The sequence below is a fragment of the Oncorhynchus gorbuscha genome, linkage group LG12 (assembly GCF_021184085.1).
Source record: "Oncorhynchus gorbuscha isolate QuinsamMale2020 ecotype Even-year linkage group LG12, OgorEven_v1.0, whole genome shotgun sequence".
Classification (NCBI taxonomy): domain Eukaryota; kingdom Metazoa; phylum Chordata; class Actinopteri; order Salmoniformes; family Salmonidae; genus Oncorhynchus; species Oncorhynchus gorbuscha.
Window position 1 is genome coordinate 64,234,755 of NC_060184.1, and position 16,898 is coordinate 64,251,652.

Consider the following 16,898-nt stretch of genomic DNA (forward strand, 5'->3'; position numbering starts at 1 on the left):
ATAACACCATGAATTCTAAGTGTAACTAACTAAGCCTAGGTAACATGGTATCTATATGTCCAGCTTAATGAATAGTGTGTGACCAGTATTCTGACCCAACAGGGGCTATTAGAGATCAGTGACATAATAACAGAGGAGATATTGTGGCGGCAGGTAAGTGGTAAGAGCATTGAACTTGTAACCGAAAGGTTTCAAGATTGAATCCCCGAGCTGACAAAGTAAAATTCTGTAGTTCTACCCCTGAACAAGGCAGTTAACCTACTGTTCCTAGGCTGTCATTGAAAATAGGAATTTGTTCTTAGCTGACTTGCCTAGTTAAATAAAGTTAAAATATTCTCAGAAAGGGGATGATGTCAATGACACAGTACTTCTATACCCAGAGAAGCAGAGTGTGTTTGTGACCTGCAGTAACCCAGGCTTATCACATTTCATAACCTGAGTCTGCAGCAGTAAACTGTAGTTCAGGAGGGTTCTGACTGCTTATTAGAGGCCGACCGATTATGCTTTTTCAAAGCCGATACAGATTAATTTGCCTTTTTAAAATATTTTTTATGTATTTGTAATAATGACAATTACAACAATACTGAATGAACACTTATTTTAACTTAATATAATACATCAATAAAATCAATTTAGCCTCAAGTAAATAATGAAACATGTTCAATTTGGTTTAAATAATGCAAAAATAAAGTGTTGGAAAAGAAAGTAAAAGTGTAATATGTTCCATGTCAAATATGTGCCATGTAAGAAAGCTAACGTTTCAGTTCCTTGCTCAGAACATAAGAATATATGAAAGCTGGTGGTTCCTTTTAACATGAGTCTTCAATATTCCCAGGTAAGAAATTTTAGGTTGTAGTTATCATAGGAATTATAAGACTATTTCCCTCTATACCATTTGTATTTAATTAACCGTTGACTATTGGATGTTCTTATAGTCACTTTAGCATTGCCAGTGTAACAGTATAGCTTCCGTCCCTCTCCTCGCTCCTATCTGGGCTCGAACCAGCAACACAATGACAACAGCCACCACATCGAAGCAGCGTTACCCATGCAGAGCAAGGGAACAACCACTCCAAGGCTCAGAGCGAGTAGCGTGCGCTAACTAGCCAGCCATTTCACTTCGGTTACACCAGCCTCATCTCGGGAGTTGACAGGCTTGAAGTCATAAACTGCGCAATGCTTGACGCACAACAAAGAGCTGCTGGCAAAACACACGAGAGTGCTGTTTGAATGAATGTTTACGCGCCTGCTTCTGTCTACCACCGCTCAGTCAGATACTTAGATACTTGTATGCTCAGTCAGATTATATGCAACGCAGGACACGCTAGATAATATCTAGTAATATCTTTAACCATGTGTAGTTAACTAGTGATTATGAATGATTGTTTTTTATAAGACAAGTTTAATGGTAGCTAGCAACTTACCTTGGCTTACTGCATTTGCGTAACAGGCAGTCTCCACAACGAGAGCGAGGCAGGTCATTATTGCGTTGGACTAGTTTAACTGTAAGGTTGCAAGATTGTGAGCTCAGGGGAACCAATGTGAAAATCTGTCGTTCTGCCCCTGAACGCGGCAGTTAACCCACCGTTCCTAGGAAGTCATTGAAAATAAGAATGTGTTCTTAACTGACTCGCCAAGTTAAATAAAGGTGTAAAAAAAAAAAATTGGCAAAAATACCGATTTCCGATTGTTATGAAAACTTGAAATGGGCCCTATTTAATCAGCCATTCCGATTAATCGATCAACCTCTGCTGCTTATCATCAATAATCTGTAGCTAATAGCTTAAATGACAAATCAGCAACTTTCCACAGTACCCCAGGTTCTAATTTTAATAACAAAGTATGCTATTTTAGAAGCCACTAATTGTCAAAAAGTGTAGCTAGGCCTGAATGTTTTTCTAATCTTCAGTTTGCTCCTCTGTATTGCCACCCTTGGTTGGAAAGTGAGATGAGAGGAATAACAATACTGTCACTACTTCTGTATCCCGAACCAGCACACACTACCCAATAAATGTACCAGCAGCATGGCATTAACTCCCCAGCGCTGAACAATTAACTACTGGGTTATGTAAGTCAATGATTGTGCCCTAGCTGTTGCCACACTGTGTGTGTAATGTAGAGTTACACTAGCAGGCCTTGAGGCTAAGCCTATCATTCTCACTCAATGGAAAAACACATTGTTATTTTAGACCTCAGTCTAAAATAGTCTCAATGACTGGCTGCTATCCTTTGTGTTATTTCAGCACACCCAGCTAATTGTTTTTCCTTTGTTAGAGCCACACTGCAGAGAAACCAGCTGGGAAAGCAGACAAATGTAGGGTGGTCACTTGGACGCAGGCCAAAACCATCACCTCAGGACAGTCTTAGGTAAAAACTAGGGAGGGGGAGGGCTATTAATATTAGGCCTACATACAGTGGACTCATGATAAGTAAAACAATCTTGAGGTCCCAATTCAATGACATTCATCGTAATTGCTCCTGACGACTGCATACTCACAGTGTGGTCAAGTCAGACAAATAGCCACTCACCATTCCTGATGAATGAACTTGATACTGCCGGTGCATACACAGGGGTGGTACAGGGGCTTGTCTGGAGTCCCCTCCGAACGACACACACGACATATATCTGCTACAAACAGACAAAGTAGGAAGATATTCGTTAATTTGTTCAGAGAAACACCTTATTTCATTTTGGATGGCTCGTGTCACTGTTTGGGCGTCTGCCGAAGAAAAATGTGTTTGCAGCTGACGTTGGCAAGGTAAACTAACGTTACCCACAGTCTCAAACATGTGGTCTCTAATAGTAGTGTGAATCAGCTAACGTTAGCTGACGTTACAAGTAACGTTAGACTGACTGTAAAATGACATTTACCTTCATCTGCCGTTTCCATTTTACTGGATGACGCGCTCCCCTCTCTGTAGCAGTAGTTTGCTATCGCAAACCCATTCACAACGCGAAGGCCAGTGTTTTTAGTCGATTTGGAATAGACTAGCTAGCTAGCTATCCTTGATAAAATGGTGTCCACTTTGATGGACACTACAATCACAGTCTTGACTTGTTTCGTGACACGCGCAGTCAGAACACGATCGAGGTTCCTTTTCACTGCAAGCTAATGTATGTTGGACCGGTAGCAGTTGTCAAACGGAGATCAATAGCAAGCATAGCTAGCTACCTTTTACTTTAAAATTCAACACGATCAAGGCGACGATTAGGTACCTAGCTAGATCCCTTTGACCCGTCACAACATTGATGCCTTGCGACAGTGTGCGCCGCTTTCTGGCCGCGGTGGCAGCTTTTGGATTTGGTCACGTAATGTTACGTGGGGATTGTGTTTTCTGACACGTGTAGATAGTGACACCCTGAGGTATTTCGCTGTTACTACATCATACCAATATGTGACTGAATACCATTTTCCTTTCGATTGATGTCTGATCCACCACTTTACACACCGTTCTGGTCTTTACAGTTCATACCGGAATGTAATGTGGTAACTGCACATAGTATACCTTACAAATCCTCACATTACCAAAGGTCAAGTATGAGTAACTTATGTCATACCAATTACATCACTGGCGCTGTGGCTTAGTTGGTTAAAGCGCCTGTCTAGTAAACAGGAGATCCTGAGTTCGAATCTCAGCAGTGCCTTTTTGAGACGGTAAATTAATACAGTTCGGAAGTGTGCTAGCTGAAACAGGTTGAGGCGTCTTGAATGATTATTACACGTTTGTATTTTTTACACTCAAAAAGCGCTTTTTAAATCGTTCAATTTTTTTTGAATGAACTTCAGACTGGGTAATAACAAATGTAACTCGCTATTTGAACAGGGCGTTCCTTGCGGTCAGCAGGTGACCAGGATTCGCATGATTATCTTCAGCCTCAGAAGAAAAACTCAACTGAACTCTAAGCGGGAAGGGAAAAAAATTACATTTCATTCTACAAAGTCCCCGTTTCAGAGTATGAGTTTTAGTCAGAAATAACAATAAAGTGGCCAAATAAGTGATCTATTAAATAAATAGTAACACTCAAATCCCAATTTTAGCCATTGCCTAAGCCCTTCAAATAAAATATAAAAAAATGTATTCAGGTGAGAAATTGTGGGTGGGGGAAATTGCTAATAAACGGGTGAAAGTAAACGGTACGGTCTGGTAAATAGTGGGGGAACTGTACCAGTAAAGCATGAGCCGATCACAATAACAAAATGTCAGGAAAACTAGGCTATTACACCACTTAAAAAAAATATTCCACATGTCAGAGGGATGAAAATGGAGCGAATGGACTTGAATACGGATGGTATAGCCTACCTATACTAAATGCGATGTGGTTCCACGAAAACACTGACATTTTGCCAATGCAGAGACGTGTGGCCAATTTCACAGACGCGCTGACAGCACTGGTCTCATAATTTCGGGCCTAAAGACAATCGACAAATGGCATTATGCTATTTTGTGTAACAGATGTCTCTTTCCATGTACCACTGTTTGGAGGCTGGAAATATGTTGCACTTGGATGAACGTGCACGGTCAGCCTAGAAAAGCGTTGGGGTCGGGGACAACTATTACCCAGTGGTGTTAAGTACTTAAGTAAAAATACTTTCAAGTACTACTTAAGTCTTTTTGGGGGGTGTATGTACTTTACTTGACTATTTTTATTTTTGACTTTTACTTCACTACATTCCTAAAGAAAATAATGTACTTTTTACTCCATACATTAGGCCTCCATTGTAAATAATAATTTGTTCTTTACTGACGTGCCTAGTTAAATTAAGATTAAATAATCATTTACTGGTTGAAATCTGGTAGGGACCTCTTATAACCAGTCATAAATATACATTTTGGGGGTAGGTAAACGCAGTGGTGGAAAAAGTTCCTAGTTGTCATACTTGAGTAAAAGTAAAGATACCTTAATAGAAAATGACTCACATAAAAGTGAAAGTAATCCAGTAAATTTCAACTTGAGTAAAAGTCTAAAAGTTTTTGGTTTTAAATATACAGAAGTATCAAAAGTAAATGTAATTGCTAAAATATACTTAAGTATCAAAAGTAAAAGTACAAATAACAAAAAAAAATCATTGTATTAAGCAAACCAAACGTCACAATGTTCTCGTTTTTTAAATGTATGGATTGCCTGGGGCACACTCCAACACTCAGACATAATTTACAAACAAAGCATTTGAGTCCACCAGATCAGACGCAGTAGGGATGACGAGGGATGTTCTCTCGATAAGTGTGTGAATTTAACAATTTTCTCTCCCGCTAAGCATTCAAAATGTAACGAGTACTTTTGGGTGTCAGGAAAAATGTATGTAGTAAAAAGTACATTATTTTCTTTAGGAATGTAGTGAAGGTAAAAGTTGTCAAAAATATAAATAGTAAAGTACAGATACCCCCCAAAACGACTCAAGTAGAACTTTAAAGTATTCATACTTAAAAGTACTTTACACCATTGGGTAAACGTAGTTGTACCTGATCCCAACGCTTTCTCACTAAATCATACTTACCAGAAGTCCACTGGCACTCGCAAAAAAATATGGTTCTGTACAGTTTGTTCATATTGGTAAGGCGCCGAGTTACGGATAACTATTGCCACTTGCAGTGTAAGTTCGAATGCCCATGGCGCGCAAAAAAACGTAGAAATTTTAATTCTCATTCATTGAAAATTAAGATTAGTGGCTCAATTAAATCCAACCCGCATTGAAGTAGTTACGCAGTATGTATTTTTCCAATAGTCAAATTAACTCATGGATTGGGCTTGGGTACAGTATAAAAACCAACAACTACTATCAGGGCGACCCCTCTCACTGGCATGATTTCACTTTCAGAATTAGAATTGTGTGGACACGGGATGAATATTGAAAATAAAGGGATTGAAGAAAATCTGCTCCATTAGCCAGAAGAGGACAGGCCACCCCCCCGAGCCTGGTTCCTCTAGGTTTCTTCCTATGTTCCAGCCTTTCTAGGGAGTTATTCCTAGCCACCATGCTTCCACATCTGCAATGCTTGCTCTCTGGGGTTTTAGGCTTGGTTTCTTATAAGCACGTTGTGACAACTGCTGATGTAAAAAGGTCTTTTATAAAAGTGTGATTGATTGATTATAATTCACAAACATTGAACAATGAGTCAACTGTTTTAACAGACTGCACCACCAATCAGTCAAAGTGGTTTGAAAAACAATACGAGTTGACCATTGTCACCTATTTCATGTTACAATGGCTGTAGCTATGAATAGAAACGTATAATCCTCATAGCCTACCCGTAAAAGCATGTAAAAGGGAAAGATGAATGGATCAAAGTACAGAGAGATCCTTAACGAAAACCTTCTGCAGAATGCTTAGGACCTCAGACTGGGGTGAAGGTTCACCTTCCAACAGGACAACGACCCTAAGCACAAAGCCAAGACAAAGCAGAAGTAGCTTCGAGACAAGTCTCTGAATGTACTTGAGTGGCCCAGCCAGAGCCTGGACTTGAACCCGATCTCACATCTCTGGAGAGACCTGAAAATAGCTGTGCAGTAACGCTCCCCATCCAACCTGACAGAGCTTGAGAGGATCTGCAGAGAAGAATGGGAGAAACTCCCCAAATACAGGTCTGCCAAGCTTGTAGCGTCATACCCAAGAAGACTCAAATCAAATCCAAGTTTATTTATCACGTGCGCCAAATATAACAGGTGTAGACTGTACAGTGAAATGCTTACTAACAAGCCCTATCCAACAGCGCAATGTTTAAGTAAATATTAGGTAAACAATAGATAAGTAAAGAAATAAAAACAAAACAGTAAAATGACAGTGAAAATAACAGTAACGAGGCTATATACAGGTGGTACCAGTACAGAGTCAATATGAGGGGGCTCTGGTAAGTTGGGCTAATTCAGGTAATGTGTACATGTAGTTAAAGTGACTATGCATAGGTGATAAACAGAGAGTAGCAGCAGAGTAAAAGAGGGGGTTGGCGGTTGGGGGGTGGAGGGACACAATGCAAATAGTCCGGGTAGCCAATGTGCGGGGGCATCGGATAGTCGGGCTAATTGAGGTAATATGTACATGAATGTATAGTTAAAGTGACTGCATAGATGATAAACAGAGAGTAGCAGCAGCGTAAAAGAGGGGTTGGCGGGACACAATGCAAATAGTCCGGGTAGCCATTCGATTACCTGTTCAGGAGTGTTATGGACTCCAAGGAACTTGAAGCTCTCAACCTGCAACACTACAGCCCTGTGGATGAGAATGGGGGTGTGCTCGGTTCTCCTTTTCCTGTAGTCCACAATCATCTCCTTTGTCTTGATTACATTGAGGTATAGGTTGTTATTCTGGCACCACCCGGCCAGGTCGCTGACCTCCTCCCTATAGGCGGTCTCGTCATTGTTGGGGATCAGGCCTACCACTGTTGTGTCGTCTGCAAACTTAACGATAGTGTTGGAGTAGTGCCTGGCCAAGTAGTCTTGGGTGAACAGGGAGTACAGGAGGGGACTGAGCAAGTACCCCTGAGGGGCTCCAGTGTTGAAGATCAACGTGGCAGATGTGTTGCTACCTATCCTCACCACCTGGGGGCGGCCCGTCAGGAAGTCCAGGATCCAGTTGCAGAGGGAGAGGTTTAATCCCAGGATGCTTAGCTTAGTGATGAGCTTTGAGGGCACTGTGGTATTGAACGCTGAGCTGTAGTCAATGAATAGCATTCTCATGTAGGTGTTCATTTTGTCCAGGTGGGAAAGGGCAGTGTGGAGTGCAATAGAGATTGCATCATCTGTGGATCTGTTTGGGTGGTATGCAAATTGGAGTGGGTCTAGGGTTTCTGGGATAATAGTGTTAATGAGACTTTCAAGTTTAGCAAAGTAACCGTCCAGAAAATATTGATCCCTGCCCCGTCAGTCCTGCTTAATACTCCAATTTAAAAGTAGAGAAGCATTCATTACTAATGATACACTGACTATTCCAGAAGACGACATTAAAGTAGTGTATGAACAGTCAATATTTCATCTTTCTATACTTATTTGAAATAAATATCAGGCTGGAATGTTCATCTTTCAAAATGTTGAATGCTGCAGTCATCCAGCAGTGTGTTCGATCTCCTGTGCTCACAGACGGACCAAAGGTGGCCTATACTGCTTTGATGAATGGAAGATATGTGGGTCCCTACTGAAACCACCCTAGTCTACAACAACATCGGCACAGCCTACAATCCAACTACAGTTATTACATTTGTGGAAGTTAATAATTGTAAACTCAGCAAAAAAGTTCCCGGACATGTGTAAATATTTGTATGAACATAACAAGATTCAACAACTGAGACATAAACTGAACAAGTTCCACAGACATGGAATAATGTGTCCCTGAACAAAAGGGGGGTCAAAATCAAAAGTAACAGTCTGTGTGGCCACCAGCTGCATTAAGTACTGCAGTGCATCTCCTCCTCATGGACTGCACCAGAGTTGCCAGTCCTTGTGAGACGTTACCCCCACTCTTCCACCAAGGCACCTGCAAGTTCCCGGACATTTCTGAGGGGAATGGCCCTAGCCCTCACCCTCCGATCCAACAGGTCCCAGACGTGCTCAATGGGATTGAACACTGACATTCCTGTCTTGCAGGAAATCACGCACAGAACGAGCAGTATGGCTGTTGGCATTGTCATGCTAGAGGGTCAGGATGAGCCTGCAGGAAGGGTACCACATGAGGAAGGAGGATGTCGTCCCTGTAACACACAACGTTGAGACTACCTGCAATGACAACAAGCTCAGTCCGATGATGCTGTGACACACTAAGCCAGACCATGATGGACCCTCCACCTCCAAATTGATCCAGAGTACAGGCCTCAGTGTAACACTAATTTCTTCAACAATAAACGCGACTCCGATCATCACCCCTGGTGAGACCAAACTGCGACTGTCTGGTCCAGCGACGGTGGGTTTGTGCCCATAGGCGACGTTGTTGCCTGTGATGTCTGGTGATGACCTGCCTTTACAACAGGCCTACAAGACCTCAGTCTAGCCTCTCTCAGCCTATTGCAGCCTATTGCAGTCTGAGCACTGATGGAGGGATTGTGCGTTCCTGGTGTAACTCGGCCAGTTGTTGCTACCATCCTGTACCTGTCCCGCAGGTGTGATGTTCAGATGTACCAATCCTGTGAAGGTGTTGAAACACGTGGTCTGGCACGGCGATCAGCTGTCCATACTGTCATTATATTACGTACTGTCAGGGGTTGAATTACACATTGATCACATGGGGCAAGCCAGGAGAGCCCTCATAATAGCGGGCTGGTCCTTCATTAACATATCAAACGTATGGGCGAGCCGATGTTCCCATTTCTAATGATAATAGGGGTGACATAGACGCATCCTGATAAAAGTTGAGCTAACAGCACATTGCTAGGTCTTATCAAACCTGTTGTAACCAGGGGCTGTATAGCTCTACTGGCGTTGAAGACTTTGAAGCTATCCAGATGACCCTTAACATCTGGACTGAGCTGAGAGACATGGCAGTGGAACAGAGTGGAGCTGGCTGTCACCAAGTCTGAACTGCAATGCCAAATAAACAATGTAGACCACAAGACCGTGTTGACCACAAGAGGGAGCCACTGGCAATAAACTCACTCACCTCCTATCAATGATGAATGATCTTTATTTGTACATCCAAACAAACAACTCAACAATGGCGTCGAGCATAGATGTAAGTCTCACCTTCAAAACTAGTGTTCTTCTCGTCACGAGTTACTAATCCAAACTGATTAAATAATCCATTACGGAAATTGTATCCTATGAATTTGGATTAATAACTTATTTTATGAAATACAGACAAAAAACAACAAAAAAAGAGTAAGTCACAGCTCAATTCCTGGTACAGTGGGTGAGACAGGACACGACCATGGGACAGTAAACACACTGATCAGCCACACGCTATGGAGGGGACATCAGCTAGCAGTGTACACCTACATAGCAAACCTGTTGGAGACAAGCAAAACAGTGCAGCGAAATTAACGGACATCTTTTAGTGTCAGTGTGTCCAATTATCACGTCATGACAATGTATATGACATTTTTGTTTCCAACCCCAGTGCCGTGCCTTGTCAAGTCTCTGGTAAAAGAGGTTCTCAAGCTCAGGAGATCACTTGGATTAATGAAGGTTCAATCATTTAGAGAGTGAAAGGAGGTTGTTGTTACTGTAAGGATGTCCACATGATTGACAGGGGGCCTGGGCCAATGGCATCAGGGCAGAGAGGAAAGAGCTGGAGTCAGTGTCCAATCACTGTTCATTGTTACAGTTTAGTTCTGTGTTTATAGTGGTAACCATAGAGAATCCCCAAGGCGGGTTAGGCAAGTTCCACTTCCTCTATTGAAAACATCTTCAGCCATGTCCCAATCACATTAAATGGCTTCCTTTCCTTTAGGAAGGACCACCGAAAAGTCAATGGGTAAGATTCCACCACATTGTTTTCATCTGTCGTACCATATTACTCCAATTCTGTTCCTTCCCATTCATCTCCTTGAAGTGAACACACTTCAAGGAGAGAGGGAAGAATCGGAACTGGGGTCTTGTCTAATTTCAGGTTCAGTGGTTTAGAAGGAAAGTAGGTAAGGAAAGGGAGCTTTTTAAGACTGTTGGGACGCGGACCAGCACAGAGGGCTCAGTGTGCTGCAGTTGCCTAAGTAAACCCAACAATTCATATTATTGGCTCAGGGCAGAGTTTTGAGAGAAGTTGGGGAGGGACTACTGGACAATAGTAGGGTGAAAGATCAGTTCACAGATTAGAAGTTTGGAAAAAGAGCAGCAGTTTGTCCACTGATGACCACTGATCGTCTGCTAGCCCTCCTACGCTTTACCCCCCTCTTCTAGTTGGGATGAAGACTCTGACGGGGCCTGGCTCTTTTCAGCATCCTCTCCTTCACCTAAGAGAAAGAGGAATACAATTCATGTATTAATAATGACTCTAAATGACATCATTACATCTGACGTCAGAGAGAGAGAGAGAAAGAGAGAAAGAGAGAAAGAGAGAGAGAGCAGAAGGGCGTTTGAGTTGAGTCATCCGCTAAAGCGACTATAAGACATATTGACTGATGTCACCATGTAAATATGGACAGCAGGACAACACTATTGGTGAATCTTAATTGCATAATCCTTCCGTCCTCTCTCCTTGCCTCCTTCTCAAAACCCACTGGAGGAGAAGGTCAGAGGAGAGGGTCCTCTGGCTTTCTCATCCAATGGGTTTTGAAAAGAAGGTCAGGAGAGAGGGGTGAGGAATATGCAATTGAGATTCTCCCTATGAGTTATCAAGGGAAACGCATGGCTCATCTGGCCGCCTGTCGGTTTCAACTTCCTGCGTTGGCCAAATTGGCATTATCTTGGCATTGTCACACTTTCTCCCATATGTCATGTAAAACAACACATCGCCCTGCTACAGAAAGAGATGAAGAGATAATATAGGCCAATTTATAAAACACAGGTCCTGGCAAGTCTGGATTTTGTCTCAAGTTGAAACACCAAATGAATCTTTCATTAGCTTCCTGACCAACAGCTGAATTATGCTAGCCAAGTTTTGAAACAGAGTGTTTGTCCAATGCTCTCACCGGATTTGTTGATGTTGAGCTGAGCCAGGTCGTGTGATAGGTCGCTGGGTCCCTGTGCCTCAGGGGATTGTGGGATGTCGTGTACGGCGTTCCGTCGGCCGGTCCGCTGTGAAGCGATGAAGTCTTCATATGTCGCCTCCACATCAGTCATAGCTGATACACCTCAACATAGCAGGGCCTGGGAGACAGGGGAACACACACACACAATGGAAACACACTTACAGTCTCCCAGGGCAGTGGAGGGATTACCCTGTGCCATAAACCAGCCATCTGCTGAGCGGAGCCAGAGGGAAAGCCTTGCTGGTTTTTTTAGTTAGCACCCAGTGCACCCAGTCCCTACAACATAAGTGATATTGCCATGGGGGTTAGGGGGACATGTAATTTATTTAAAATAAAATAAAAAAGCAGGAAATTAGCTTTAAAGTAGCTGTCCAGTGTTTACAGATTTCTATAAATTTGACCTATAATTAATTACAATATGTGAAATAATTACTTAGTTTTGTTATTATGTTAAAATGCAGCTTTTCTGTGTTGGAAAGGTGTGGGCATACCCCAACACCAGAATGGTGTGGGCATTCCCCAACACCAGAATGGTGTGGGCATTCCCCAACACCAGAATGGTGTGGGCATACCCCAACACCAGAATGGTGTGGGCATACCCCAACACCAGAATGGTGTGGGCATACCCCAACACCAGAATGGTGTGGGCATACCCCAACACCAGAATGGTGTGGGCATACCCCAACACCAGAATGGTGTGGGCATACCCCAACAACAGAATGGTGTGGGCATACCCCAACACCAGAATGGTGTGGGCATACCCCAACACCAGAATGGTGTGGGCATACCCCAACACCAGAATGGTGTGGGCATACCCCAACAACAGAATGGTGTGGGCATACCCAACACCAGAATGGTGTGGGCATACCCAACACCAGAATGGTGTGGGCATACCCAACACCAGAATGGTGTGGGCATACCCAACACCAGAATGGTGTGGGCATACCCCAACACCAGAATGGTGTGGGCATACCCCAACAACAGAATGGTGTGGGCATACCCCAACAACAGAATGGTGTGGGCATTCCCCAACAACAGAATGGTGTGGGCATTCCCCAACAACAGAATGGTGTGGGCATTCCCCAACAACAGAATGGTGTGGGCATTCCCCAACAACAGAATGGTGTGGGCATTCCCCAACAACAGAATGGTGTGGGCATACCCCAACAACAGAATGATGTGGCCATATACCAGTCATTAAAAAAATATTCATGCGAGTAGACTGCTGTTTGGCAATCTCATCCTCCTCAGGAGGCATCATCGTCTATATTGTGTTTTCAAAATACCCTTCAATAGAGGCATAAAAAGTAATGTCAAACGACACAGAATTGCAGGAAATGTGTTTTATTAAGTCAATATGAAACCTTGTACTACAAACACACACTTAGTCAGTGGCATTGCCATCACTGACATTACCTTCCCTTATGAACAGTATAAAACACCTCTGAATTCAAAAGCAACTCTATTTCTCAATATTCTACAATTCCTTGCCCAATTAAGGAAACACTATTGTTTAGTATTAGCATGCATTGGACAAAATCCAAATCCTTAAACAACATGATTTCATATACAGTAACCATTGCCAGGGAGATTGAGGTTAAGCCCCACTGCTGACATGATAACACCCTATTAGAGAGAGGTTATACCCAGAATGCAGTGCCAAACCGTGACCGCCAGGTGCTATTTTAGGCCTCTATTCTCCTCTCAGCTGCTTGGCACTCAGCTGTGATGCTCAAAATGGTGTCACCGTGGCAGCGATGGTGAACAGCTGTTGGACTAGTAAACACTGGGTCACTCACTACTAATGAGGAACCCAGTCACCCCACACTGGTCATACACTGGGGTTCCTTTGGATTGGTTGTTATATCAACAATACTTATTTGACAATAAGGTTAACTTGCAGGGGAAATAAACAATTGATACTAAAATAACAGAGTATTTGCATCACGTATTTATTTGAGTGTTTAAGGTACAAAGACAGCATCTTATTGATATGTCTTAATGTCCTTGTGATTCTGGTCTTGCATATTTGTGTCAGAAGTACAAGATCAGGAATTGGAGGGGGACTGAGAAGGACGACTGATATACAGTACCTATTACTGTAACTGGGATAGCTGGCATTACCAATACTCATCGTCGCTGGGGTGGAAAACACTTTATGCTAAGAGTTGTGGTGTGAAGTACAGTGTCTTAGAGTCATACTGTACATTCCTTTGCTGTGAGAGGTCAATGTGGCGTGTAGGCTACAGGACTGGTTTTAGTGGTGGGACTGGGATGTACCTGGCAACCTGCACTCTGAAATATTCATGTTTTACATCATTTACACACACCAATACACCCGAGGAGCTAAGATCAGCATAGACTATGAGCTCGGTTTGTGTGTGTGTTTTCCCCGTTCACTGATTGACAAAAGTGTAGTCATTACCAAGGAACATGCCATTCGCAAGATGCCAGAGCATGTCCCTGTAGCATTAAGGGCAACAGCCTTCCTAAAATAGCCTTCAGACAAACTGCCTTCAGCTGAATAATTCAACAAGTGAAATAAATGTGTACAGACAGCCACACACATCCTTCAGTATTCATATCTTAATGACCATAACTGATGAACACAGGCTATTTACCATGCAGCATTGAATCTGGTTATTCATAGGTCTGACGCAATCTGAAGGAACAAATTGGATCCATGGCATTAAAGGAAGTATTTACGGCCAAATCTAGCTAATAGAAATGTAAGGCTTGGAAATCTCTCTTCTGTAAAAACCCCTCCCCTCTCGCTCACATTTCAGTTACATATGATGGCAGACCTGTAGTTGTGTACTCCAGACTGAAGGATGTTCCAAGATGCAATAGGCCTACATATAGTCCAGTCATCTCTGACAAAACCATCCATTCTCAGTATTAATTATAAGGCTTTGGGGATTCATTGCATGGTCATTATGATATGTATCTAGCCTATGTTAATTCATTTCAAACGAATGTACATTAAAGAGCGCGACAGTGCGTGCAATTTGTTGTTACTATGTGTCAACCCTGTAATAGCAAACATCCGGCTGTTTGGCAACACTGTAATCAATTGTGTGGCGATGTTTTATTTGCACAACAATGAGACGGGTTCCAACCAGGCTAAATCAAAACAGCAGAGAATGTCGCTGAGCTACTGACAAAGACTCCTCTAAAAGCTGTAGCTTGACAACCTGTGAGGCAGAGCGAAATCGGCACCATTTAAACAGGTAACACAAACACGAAATCGAAGCTTGAAATCTCATTAAAGTCTTACCTGTGTGTGCTGAGGACTTCCAAACAGAAGCTGCTATGCACGGTCAATCACACAGCGACATGAGGAAGTCGACTGTCGTCTGTGATTTACGTCGCGACTCGCGTCTACAGATGCAACCGGACCTTTCTTGCTGCACGACGGGCGCAGTGGCCGCACGTAGGGCATGACGTTTGAGCGCTGGGCACAATGGTTCGGTGGTTGGTCACTGCTCGTGCACTGGCTCGTCTGTGCAATTAGGCTACTGTAGTGCAAGATGTAGACCTATTTACATTGTATAACGCTATTCGTATGATTTCTTAGGCCTAACAAAATCAATTATTACACTAACTCAATAATATAATTCAATATATACTGAACAAAAATATAAACACAACATGCAAAAATGTCAGCGATTTTACTGAGTTTCTGTTCGTTTAAGGAAATCACTAAATTGTAATACATAAATTAGGCTCTATTCTAGGAATTTCCATGATTGGACAGGGGCGCAGCCATGGGTGGGCCTGGGAGGGCATAGGCCCACCCTCTGGGGAGCCAGGTCCAACCAATCAGACTGAGTTTTCCCCCACAAAAGGGCTTTATTACACACAGAAATGCTCAGTTTCATCAGCTGTCTGGGTTGCTGTTCTCAGGCGATCTCAAAGGTGAAGAAGCCTAGGCTGCAGTGTTTACACCTGGTCTGCGGTTGTGTGGCCAGTTGGATGTACTGCCAAATTCTCTAAAATGACGTTGGTGGTTTGCTTATCGTAGAGAAATTAACATTCAATTCTCTGGCAACAGCTCTGGTGGACATTCCTACAGTCAGCTAGACAATTGCATGCTCCGTCTTGAGACTTGAAACTTGAGACCTCTGTGGCGTTGTGTTGTGTAACAAAACTGCACATTTTAGAGTGGCCTTTTTTTTATTGTCCCCAGGACAAGGTGCACCTGTGTAATGATCAGGCTGTTTAATCAGCTTCTTGAAATGCCACACCGGTTAGGTGGATGGATTATCTTGGCAAGGAGAAATGCTCACTGACAGGAATGTACACAAATGTGTGCACAACATTGGAGAGAAATAGGCTTTTGTGCATATGGAACATTTCTGGGATCATTTCTTTCACCTCATGAAACATGGGACCAACACTTGTTGCGTTTTATATATTTTTTCAGTATATCTACTGGGTGAAATACCACAGTGTGCCATCACAGCAGCAACATTTGTGACCTGTTGCCACAAGAAATCAGGCAACCAGTGAAGAACAAACACCATTGTAAATAGCACTCATATTTATGTTTATTTATTTTCCCTTTTGTACTTTAACTATTTACGCATCGTTACAACACTGTACATGGCCATAATATGACATTTGAAATGCCCCTATTCCTTTGAAACCTTTGTGAGTGTAATGTTTACTGTTCACTTTTTATGGTTTATTTAACTTTGGTTTATTATGTATTTCACATATAAACATATGTTTACCATTCCAATATAGCACTTTAAATGTAATTGAATTGAGAGTGTAGAGAGAGAGAGAGAGAGAGAGAGAGAGAGAGAGAGAGAGAGAGAGAGAGAGAGAGAGAGAGAGAGAGAGAGAGAGAGAGAGAGAGAGAGAGAGAGAGAGAGAGAGAGAGCGGGAGAAAGCGAGAGAGAGCTAGAAAGAGAGAGTACTGAGCAGTCAGTGTGTGAGATACTGACCCGCACAGCCAAGAAGAAAAACATATTGAGGCCTAAGAATGTGGTTTATTGTGGCAGCGTGTGAAAGATCCCATTCAAACTCAACACATGTGTCCAATATGGAAGTCTGGCTGCTCAAGTTTATTGACATAAAGGCCTAATTCAAGGCTAAATGATTATACTGCAGTTTTACCAACACTCAGGTGACTTGTTAGTTTTATTTGTTTAAATTATAGGCCATGCTATCTTTGCCCTGACATGTTCTTATGTTCTTATAGGCTAAAACAGTAAACCCCCAAAAGATATGTGCTGATGTTAGCAAATTAAAAATAAAACTTGTCCAAGTAGGCCTATGGA

The 16,898-nt window shown here is 42.6% G+C and overlaps 1 protein-coding gene and 1 non-coding gene across 16 annotated transcripts in view; one reads left to right on the top strand and one right to left on the bottom strand.

Annotated features, from left to right (window-relative positions):
* The window catches only part of LOC123991233 (E3 ubiquitin-protein ligase MARCHF6), a 27,617-nt gene extending 24,334 nt beyond the window's left edge, over window positions 1-3,283 (bottom strand). For 8 of the 15 annotated variants that reach the window (XR_006830771.1, XR_006830770.1, XR_006830769.1 and 5 more), the window contains exons 1-2: window positions 2,873-3,283; window positions 2,530-2,629 (exon numbers count right to left, since the gene is read on the bottom strand). Coding sequence is in view for 9 of the 15 variants with exons in the window: in XM_046292616.1 (XP_046148572.1) it covers window positions 2,530-2,629; window positions 2,873-2,891 (119 nt within the window). In the remaining 6 variants the exon portion in view is untranslated. The remainder of the gene's footprint in view (window positions 1-2,529; window positions 2,630-2,872) is intronic. The other 7 variants (XM_046292613.1, XM_046292610.1, XM_046292611.1 and 4 more) reach the window with 5 other exon arrangements.
* Window positions 3,284-3,572: 289 nt separating this feature from the next.
* On the top strand, window positions 3,573-3,646 carry trnat-agu. Its single transcript has one exon. It is a non-coding gene; the product is annotated as a tRNA-Thr (tRNA).
* The last annotated feature ends 13,252 nt before the right edge of the window (window positions 3,647-16,898 follow it).